The sequence below is a fragment of the Carlito syrichta genome, unplaced genomic scaffold (assembly GCF_000164805.1).
Source record: "Carlito syrichta isolate Samal-C Ts95f unplaced genomic scaffold, Tarsius_syrichta-2.0.1 Scaffold288102, whole genome shotgun sequence".
NCBI classification, from domain to species: domain Eukaryota; kingdom Metazoa; phylum Chordata; class Mammalia; order Primates; family Tarsiidae; genus Carlito; species Carlito syrichta.
In genome coordinates this window covers 14,457-24,598 of record NW_007232198.1, presented here as the reverse complement: position 1 = coordinate 24,598, position 10,142 = coordinate 14,457, and the positions used below count along the sequence as shown (strand labels likewise).

Below are 10,142 nucleotides of genomic sequence, written 5' to 3'. Positions count from 1 at the left end.
AAATGTAAAACCTCAAACTATAAGAATCTTAGAAAACGCAGGAGACACCCTTATGGAAAATGGAACTGGCAACCAATTTCTAAATGCTCATACCTTAAGAAATAAGATAGACAAGTGGGACCTCATCAAACTAATGAGCTTCTGCAAAGCAAAAGAAATCATCAAGAGAGAAGGGAGACAGCCCACAGAATGGGAAAAAATATTTATCAACTGTGTATCTGACAAAGTCCTAACATCTAGGATCTACAAGGAACTCAAATGCGCTGAAAGGAAAAAAACAAACAGCCCCTTTAAAAAGTGAGCAAAAGATATGAATAGACACTTCTCAGAAGAAGATATATGGGCAGCCAACAGACACATGAAAAAGTGATCAGCCTCACTCATTATCAGAGAAATGCAAATCAAAACCACATTGAGATACCACCTAACCCCAGTAAGAATGGCCATCATTAATAAAACAAACAACAGCAGATGCTGGTGAGAATGTGGAGAAAAAATAATGCTTCTACACTGCTGGTGGGAATGCAAACTAGTGCAACCTCCTTGGAAGACAGTGTGGCGACTTCTGAGAGAACTAGAAACTGACCTTCCATATGACCCAGCAATTCCCCTATTGGGAATATATCCAGAGGAACGCAAATCATTTTACAAAAAAGATACCTGCACATGTATGTTTTTTACAGATCTATTCACAATAGCTTAAACATGAATCCAACCATGTTGCCCATCGAAGCTGGACTGGATAAAGAAAATGTGGTACATATACACAATGGAATATTATGCTGCTATAAAGAAGGACAAATATATGGACTTTGCAGCAACTTGGATGAACTTGGAGTCGATCATACTCAGTGATCTATCACAGAACAGAGTACCATATGTTCTCACTCATAAATGAACCTTGAACAATTGTAATACTATAAAAAACATTTGGCAGTAATGGAAAACTGTTAGGGAAGGGGGGTTGGGATTGGCAGTTGAGGGAAACTGCTAGGGGAGGGAGGGGCATACTTCATCAACAAGGGTACCTGCATAATCAATGCTTGTATACTTAACCCTGAATTGTACCCCATATCTTTATAATAAAAAAATCAATAGATCAGGATAAAATTTCTTTTACATACAGATACCTAGTTGTTCCAGCATCATATTTGTAAGAGACTACTTATTCACCGAACTGCATTGAACCTTTGTCAAAAGCCAATTGACCTCGAATGTGTGGGTATATTTCTGGACTCTCCATTGATCAATTTGTCTTGGTGCAATACCACATTGTTTTGATTACTGTTGCTTTATAATAAGTCTTAAAATGAGATAATGTATACTCTCCAACTTTGTTCTTTTCTTGGGCTCTTCTTTTGGTTATCTTTAAGTCCTTTGCATTCTTACATGAATTTTAGAATCAGTTTGTTAATTTCTACACAAAAAATTGCTTGCTAGGATTTCTACAAAACATTCTTATGAGAAACTTAAGAAGACATAAATAAATGGAGACATATACAGTGTGCATAGATCAGAAGAGCCTATATTGTTAGAAAGCTAATTTTTTTCAAATTAATCCATACACACTTCCCCCCCTCAAAAGTTTACACTCCAGCTTCCTGTGTAAATGCCTGTGCATGTTATGTTACATAGCAAAGGAAATTTGCAAGTAGAACTTAGGTTATAAACCTTAATAGAGGAAGAGTTTTCTGGATTATCCAGCATCCATTGTAATCACATGGGCCCTTATAAAGGAAAGTGGAAGACAAAAGAGATGTGACAGAAGAGAAGGCAGGAGAGATTTGAAGTGTGAGAGGAGCTTGACTTGCCATTGCTGGCTTTGAAGATGGAGAGGGAAGGCATGAGCCAGAGAATGTAGAGAGCCTCTAGAAGTTAAGAATATTCTTTGGGTAACAACCAGTTAGGAAATGAGGACCACAGTCTTACAGCTATAAGCAATGGAATTATGTCAATAACCTAAAACAGTCTCTCCTAGAACCCGCAGAAAGGAATGCGGCCATGCCAACACCTTGACTTTGTGAGACTCTAATCAGACACCCTGCTATAGACCCACTGTACTCTGATCTATGAAAACTGGGTATAATAAATAAGTGTTATTTTAACCAGTATGTTTATGATAATTTGTTATGGCAGCTATAGAAAACAAGTACTTTTTTTATAACTATAGAATCTGTAGTCATGTCACTGATCTTATTCTAAATATTGGCATTTTTGTCTTGCTCAGGTTAGCTAAAAGTTTATCAGTCTTAATGAGCTTATAAAACCAGGTTTATTTATTTATTTATTTATTTATTTTAAGGTGTGGGGTACCATTCAGGATTAGGTATACAAGTGGTCTTTGTACAGGTAAAGTTTGGGCTTCCCTTTGGTCCCCACTTTGCCTGGTTTGAGATGAGGTACCTTTATTGATGTTGTGTCCTCCCCGCCATCCCCACCCCAGTAGTATACTACTACTGCCAATCCCTTTCTTAAGGTATTATGGGAATTGTTCAGGGTCCGCTTATGATTGAGAACATATGGTACTCTGTTCTTTGTTTCTGTGATAGATTACTGAGTATGATAGACTCTAAATCCATCCAAGTTGCTGTGAAGTCCATATGTTTGTCCTTCTTTATGGCTGCATAATATTCCATTGTGTATATGTACCACATTTAAAAAATTCAGTCTAGTTTCAATGGGCAGCATTGTTGGTTTCATGTTTTTGCTATTGTGGATAGTGCTGCAATAAATATGCATGTGCAGGTATCTTTTGTGTAGAATGATTTGAGTTCCTCTGGGTATATTCCCAGTAGGGGTATTGCTGGGTCATACGGAAGGTTGATTTCTAGTTCTTTCAGAAATCGCTACACTGTTTTCCAAGGAGGTTGCACTAGTTTGCATTCCCACCAGCAGTGTAGAAGCGTTCCTTTTTCTCCTCATTCTCTCCAGTGTCTGTTGTTACTTGGTTTATTGATGACAGCCATTCTTATTGGGGTTAGGTGGTATCTCAATGCAAAAACCAAGTTTTGAGATCATTGCTTTTCTTTAGTAGTTTTCCATTTTCTATTCATTGATTTTTGCTCCAATTTTTGTTTTCTTTTTTTCTACTTATTTTGGGTTTCATTTGCTCTACCCAGTAAGAAATAAAAGGAGCAGAACATTTGAACAAAAACTTCATGAAAGAAGATATATAGTTGGAAAACAAGTACATGAAAAAATGCTCAATATCACTAGTCATTCAGGCAATGCAATTTTAAACCACAATAAGATACCACTTCACAATTATTGGAATGCCTGAAGTTAGAAAGGCCGATCAAGTGTTGGTGAAGATGGAAAGGAAGTGGAATCCTCATATAATGCTGGTGGTTGTAAAATTGGACAACTATCTTAGAAAGGTTTTGTTGTATTTTTAAACACATAAATGGTAACTGATTATATGATCCAGCCAGCCTATGTATATACAAAGAATAGCATATGTAAGTTCATAGCATGTTCATTTGAAATAGCCTAACACCAGAAACAATCCAAATATCCATCATCATGTGAATGGTGTATATGTTGAAGCATATCTATATAATGTATACTACTCAACAATAAAAAAGAATGAATTATTGACCCACCCACCAACATTAAAGAATCTTAAAATGATTACGCTGAATATTTATTTTTTGTTTGGATGATCTTTTCATTGAGAAGCAGTCAGACAAAAAATACTGTATGATTTATAGGAGATCTGCATTCATGGAAAATATAGAAAATGCAAACCAACCTACAGTGAAAGAAAAAAGGTGAATGGCTTACTGGAATTGTGTAGGGGATGACAATTGTTGAGGGGGTATAAAAACATGGGCATGAATAAACTTCTGGAGCCATTGGGTGTGTTCATTATCTTGATTACAATGTTGGTTTCATGAATATACTTGTAAGCCCAAATAGAAATTATGCACTTTAAATATATGTACTTTGCAGTATGACAATTATCTTCAATAAAGAAAAGGCAAGCAGAAGATAAACAACTGGTATTAACAATTGAACTAGCTCTATATGTCCATTTACTTATTTTTCAGGATGGATTGCTATTCTGGGTGCCATTTGGTTGCTAATTTTAGCTGATATCCATGATTTTGAGATAATTCTACACAGAGTGGAATGGGCAACACTTCTGTTCTTTGCAGCGCTCTTTGTTCTGATGGAGGTAAGGTTTTTGAACTTTTGATATTTCATATTTTATTTGGAAAGAAGAAAGCTGAGGTCTGTGAGTCTTCCCACATATTCTGTAAGTGGAAAATGATGGAAGTTGTAATTGAAATATTTTAGGTACACCAGGTTTTACCATATCCACCTAAATATTTCTAATAACTTTGTTTATTTGGTTGCTGTTTTATTTTCTTGCTGTTATATTTGTGGTTTGACAACTTGTTCTAATTTTACTTACTAAAAAGTAGAATTTGCTCTAGGTTGAGTTTGAAGCAAAATGACTTGTAGCAAAAAGTTTACATGGTAATATGACATTAGTGATCTGTTTAGCTTTGTCTATATTTGAGTAGATATTTCTGTTATCATGGAAAAGATGTCATTATAGAAAAAGAGTAAATGATATGTATTGTTACAGTTACAATTATTGTTACAAAATAATTCACAACACTTTTAAACCTTGAGACTTCATTTATAAATGTGTGTCTTCCTCATACACAAAGGTTTACTAACATGGAAAAATACTACTCCTCAAAGGATTACCCTTAAGCACCATTTACTTGCATTTCTTATATTTAACATGTATTGTGTTTTCAGTTTTATTAAGCTAAACTATTTTCTAATTTTCCATGTAATTTCTTTTTTGACTCATGGGTTATTTAGAAGTATGTTTTTAAAATTCCAAGTGTTTGGAAATTGTTCATATTTCTTTTTGTTTTTGATTTTTAATTCAGTTGTGGTCATAAGACACACTTTGCATGTTTTAAATCATTTGAATTTTATTGAGACTTGTTTTATGGTCTAGCATGTAATATGTCATAGAGACAATTCACTTGTGTTTGAAAAGTATGTGTATTCTGTTGTTGTTTGCTAGAGTGTTCTATAAATGTCAGATATATCATGTTTGTTAATAGTTTTGTTTGTCTTCTATACATTACTATTGATATTCTGTGTCCCATCAATTATGGAGAGTAGAGTATTGCAGTCTTCACTATTATTGTTGAACTGTGTATTTTTCCTTTTACATGCCAGTTTTTGCTTCATCTATCTAGATATCTTTTTTTGGATGCATATACCTTTATAATTATTTTATCATCTAAATGAGTTCAACTTTTGGCATTGTTAAATGGGCTTCTTTTTCTCTTGTAGTATTTTTGTATTAAGGTCTATTTTGCATTATATTATTTATAGTAACTTTAGCCCATTTAGTTGCTGTTTGCATGGGTTGTCATTCTAAAACACTCAGTCTGAAAGTTTATATCTTTTGATTGACATATTTAATCCATTCACATTTAATAAAGTTGTACATATTATTGGGTTAATGTCGGCCATCCTGCGATTTGTTTTCACTATGTCTCATATATTTTTCTCTTCTGCTTTCTTTTGAGTTTATAAAATATTATCTTGTGTGCTCTTACTTGTCTTTGTATCAACCATATTTTTAAATTATTTTATTATTGGTTGCTATGAAGGTTAAGCTATGCAACTTAATTTCTTATAATCTACTTTGGACTAACATTGACTTATTTCTGATAAAACATAGAAATCTTGCTCCAGTATAATACCATCTTGCCCTTGCTTCTTGATGCTTTTATTGCCATGTGTGTCTTTATATGCTTATCATACAATTTAAAAAATTATTTTATTTAATGTATTTTAAATCAATTAAGAGAAAAGAGATAAAAGTGATTAAATAGATCTCTATTTATCTATCATCTAATTATCTATCTATCATCTGTCTATCTTTTCCATACTTCTTTGTTTCATTGTATGGATTTAAGTTGCTGCATGGTGTCAGTCTGAAGAACTTTCTTTTTTTCCCCCCAAGATGAACTATATATTTTATTTATTTTTTACCTTTTAATCCTTTTAATTATTTTTATTTTAGAGAGGTGGGTTACAATTCAGGGTTAGGTATACAAATGTTCATTATGCAGGTACACTTGTTAATGAGGCGTACCCCCCCTTTCCCAGGAAGATTCCCACTACTGCCAATTCTGCTTCCCCACCCACCTCTCGGCTGTTTCTCACTACTGCCAATCATTCTCTTATAGTATGATGAAAATTATTCAGTTCCGCTTATGAGTGAGAACATGTGATACTTAGTTATTTGTTTCTGTGAAAGGTCATTCAGTACTATAGAGTCTAAGTCCATCTGGGTTGCTGTGAAGTTCATGATTTTGTTCTTTATGGCTGCATAATATTCCATAGTGTATATGTACCACATTTAAAAAAATCCAGTCCTCTTTTGTTGGGCAGCACAGTTGGTTCCATGTTCTTGTTATTGTGAACAATGCTGCGATAACCATCTGTGTGCAGGTATCTTTTTTATAGAGTGATTTGAGTTCTTCCAGGTATATTCCCAATAGCAGGATTGTGGGGTCATATGGAAGGTCGATTTTTAGATTTTTTAGGAAATGTCACACTGTTTTCCACAGAGGCTGTACTAATTTACACTCCCACCAACAGTGTAAAAGTGTTCCTTTTTCACTGTATCCTTTCTAGCATCTGTTGTTTTTTGAGTTATTGATGATAGCCATCCTGACTGGAGTTAGGTGTAGTTTTAATTTGCTTCTCCTTGATAACTAGTGAGGCTGAACATTTTTTCATGTATCTGATGATAGCCATCCTGACTGGAGTTAAGTGTAGTTTTAATTTGCTTCTCCTTGATAACTAGTGAGGCTGAACATTTTTTCATGTATCTGTTGGCTGCTCAAATTGTCTTCTTTTGAGAAGTGTCTATTCATATCTTTTGTCCACTTTGTAATGGGGCTGTTTGTTTTTTCTTTTTGCATGTTTGAGTTCCTTGTAGGTCCTAGATTTAAAGTCTTTGTCAGATATACAGTAGGCAAATATTTTTTACCAGTCCGTGGGCTGTCTCCCTGCTCTCTCGATGGTTTCTTTGACTTTTCAGAAGCTTGTCAGTTTGATGAGGTCCCAGTTGTTTATCTTATCTCTTATGACCTGGACACTTAGGGTTTTGATTAGGAATTGGTTGCCAGTTCCAATTTCCATAAGGGTATCTCCTGCATTTTAGGTTCTTATGGTTTGAGGTTTTCATTTAGGTCTTTGATCCATTTAGAGTTGATCTTTGTGTATGTGATAGGTAGAGATCTTGTTTTAATCTTCTGCATGTGGTCAACCAGTTTTCCCAGCACCATTTACTGAATAGATTCCCCTCTCCCCAGTCAGTGATGGAGGCTTTGTCAAAGATGAGTTGGTTGAAAAATTGAGGTTTTGCTTCTGGAGTCTCTCTCCTGTTCCATTGGTCTATATGCCTGTTCTAGTACCAATACCAGGCTGTTTGGATTATTGTAGCCTTATAATAGAGTTTAAAGTCTGGGAGGATGATATCTCCTGCTTTTTTTTTTTTTTTTTTTTTTACTGAGGATCGTTTTGGTGATTCGTGGCCATTTATGTTTCCATATGAATTCCTGTATTGTCATTTCTAGGTCTGAGAAGAACGCTTCTGGCAATTTAATGGGTATTGTGTTAAATTTATAGATTGCCTTGGATAGGATGAACATATTAACAATGTTGATTCTTCCAATCCATGAGTATGGAATGTTTTTCCATTTATTTTTGTCATCTTTGATTTCTTTGAGCAGTGCTTTGTAGTTTTCATTGTAAAGGTCTTTCACATCTCTGGTTAGGAAGATGCCAAGCTATTTGATTTTTTTCTGGCCATTGTGAATGGGATTGTGCTTTTTATTTGGGTTTCTGTTTGTTTGTTATTGGTGTATCGTAATGCAACTGTCCACAGAGCAGAGTGGTAGAATGATGGAAATGTATCTAGAGAGACATAAGAATGAATGCTCACTTTATTTTTTCATATGTAAGACAGAGATTAGAATGATATCTACCAGGTCTTTTGTGGGAAATAAATGCAGTGTCCTGCAATGAAACTCAGTAAAAGGTGGTTAACCTGTTATCCCGTTTCTTTTCTTCTTGTACACCTGACTGAACTAATCCAAAAATTGCTTGAATAAAAATGTCCAACTCCAGGAGAAAGCAATCGCCTAAAAAAAAAAAAAAAAAAAAGAAATGCGTCTGTCTTTTGTACATTTATTTTGTACCCTGAGACTTTGCCAAGGTCCTTTATCAGTGCAAGGAGGTTTTTGACAGATTCTTTTGGGTTTTCGAGGTATAGAACTATGTCATCTGCAAAGAGGGATAACTTGACTTCCTCTTTTTCTATTTGGATACCACTGATCTCCTTCTCTTGTCTAATTGCTCTAGCTAGGACTTCCAAAACTATGTTGAAAAGGAGCGGTGAGAGTGGTTATCCTTGTCTTGTTCTGGTTTTCAGGGGAAATGGTTCCAATTTCTGTCTGTTTAGCAGTATGCTCGGTGGGGTTTCTCGTAGATGGCTCTTAATATTTTGAGGTATGTTCCTTTTATGACTAGATAGGACTTTCTCAATATATCTGGTAAAGCATGTCTACTATCAACAAATTCTCTTTGTTTATATGTGAATGCCTTTATTTTGACTTCATTTTCAAAGTATAGTTTTGCTTGATCTAGATACAATTCTTACTCATTTTTTTCAGCAGTTCAAATGTCATTCTATTGCCTTATAGTCTCCATTATTTCTTATGAGAAGTCAGCTGTTAATCATATTGATTTTTTTCTTCTATGTATATTGACTTGTTTTCTGTTGTTGCTTTTGAGATTTTACTTTGTATTTCAATAATTTGATTATGGTGCATTTAGGTGTGCTCTTTTTGTGTTTATCCTACTTGTGTTTTTCCCCCCAAGTGTTATAGATGTTTAGAATAATTTTTAAATCAAGTTTGAGTATTTGGATAGGTTTTGGTATTATTTCTTCACAAATACTATTCTCTTTTTCATCTCTTAAAATTTATTGTTCTTTTCTCTTTCTGGAACTCATGTTATAGACATGTTGGTTTGCTTGATTTTGTTGCACACTTTTTGAGATCTTTTTTCTTTTTCTTTATTCTTTTTCTTCTGCATTCCTCATATTGGATAATTTCTATCAATTTATTTTAATTTCCAGTGAATCTTTTCTTGTCATCTCAAATCATCCATTGAGTCCCTCTATTTAATTTTACTTGTATTTTTCAATTTCAGAATTTCCATTCTATTTTCTTAGAAATAATTTTTATCTCTTTATGATAATCCCTACTTAATACATCATCATCATCATTTTTCACTTCTTTAGGCATGATTTCTTTTAGTTCCCTGAACATATTTAAAATTCTTTGAAGTCTTTCCTAAGTTCAGCATCTGGGCCCCCCTTCACAAACAATTTCTATTAACTATTTTTATTTCAGACTATGAGTCATAGTTTTTTTTTTTACCTATCTTATGAGTTTTTCTTTTTCTTTTTGAGTTGGAGTCTCACTCTGTCACCCAGACTGGAGTGTGGTGGCTGCTCCCAGTCACCACAGCCTCGACCTGCTGGGCTCCGGCGATCCTTCTGCCTCAGCCTTCCAAGTAGCCAGAATTACAGGCATGCGCTACCACGCCTGGCGGATTTTTTTTGCTTTATTGCAGAGATGAGGTCTCACTGCCCAGGCGGGTTTCAAACCCGCGGGCTCAGGCAATCCACTCACATCAGCCTCCCAAAGGCATGGAATTACAGGCTGAGCCATCGATCCTGGCTTCTTGTGAGTTTTTCAAACACTGTGTGTTCAAAAAAATGTATTTTAACAACTTTGGAAGCTGATTAATCTCCTTGGGGTATTGTTGATTCCATTTATATGAAATATCCTTTGTCTCTAGAAGCAATTTTTGTCTTAAGCTAATTTTGTCTGATATTAGCATAGCCACTACAGGATCTTTGTTGTTGTTGTTACTGTTTATACGGCATATCTTTCTCCCTCCTTTTACTTTCAATCTATTTGTGTTTATGAATCTACCATTATGTCAGTATTCTCTTGTAGACAGCATATAGTTGAATCACATTTAAAATAATCAGTTCAGGCTATATCTGCCTTTTAATT

The 10,142-nt window shown here is 34.6% G+C and overlaps 1 protein-coding gene across 1 annotated transcript in view; it reads left to right on the top strand.

Moving 5' to 3' along the window:
• Positions 1-4,177, top strand: part of LOC110595227 (P protein-like) — a gene marked incomplete at its 3' end in the record, with an annotated part of 76,317 nt that extends 72,140 nt beyond the window's left edge. Inside the window, exon 5 of the mRNA XM_021710099.1 lies at positions 4,050-4,177. Within this exon, the coding sequence (XP_021565774.1) occupies positions 4,050-4,177 (128 nt within the window). The remainder of the gene's footprint in view (positions 1-4,049) is intronic.
• Between the last annotated feature and the right edge of the window lie 5,965 nt (positions 4,178-10,142).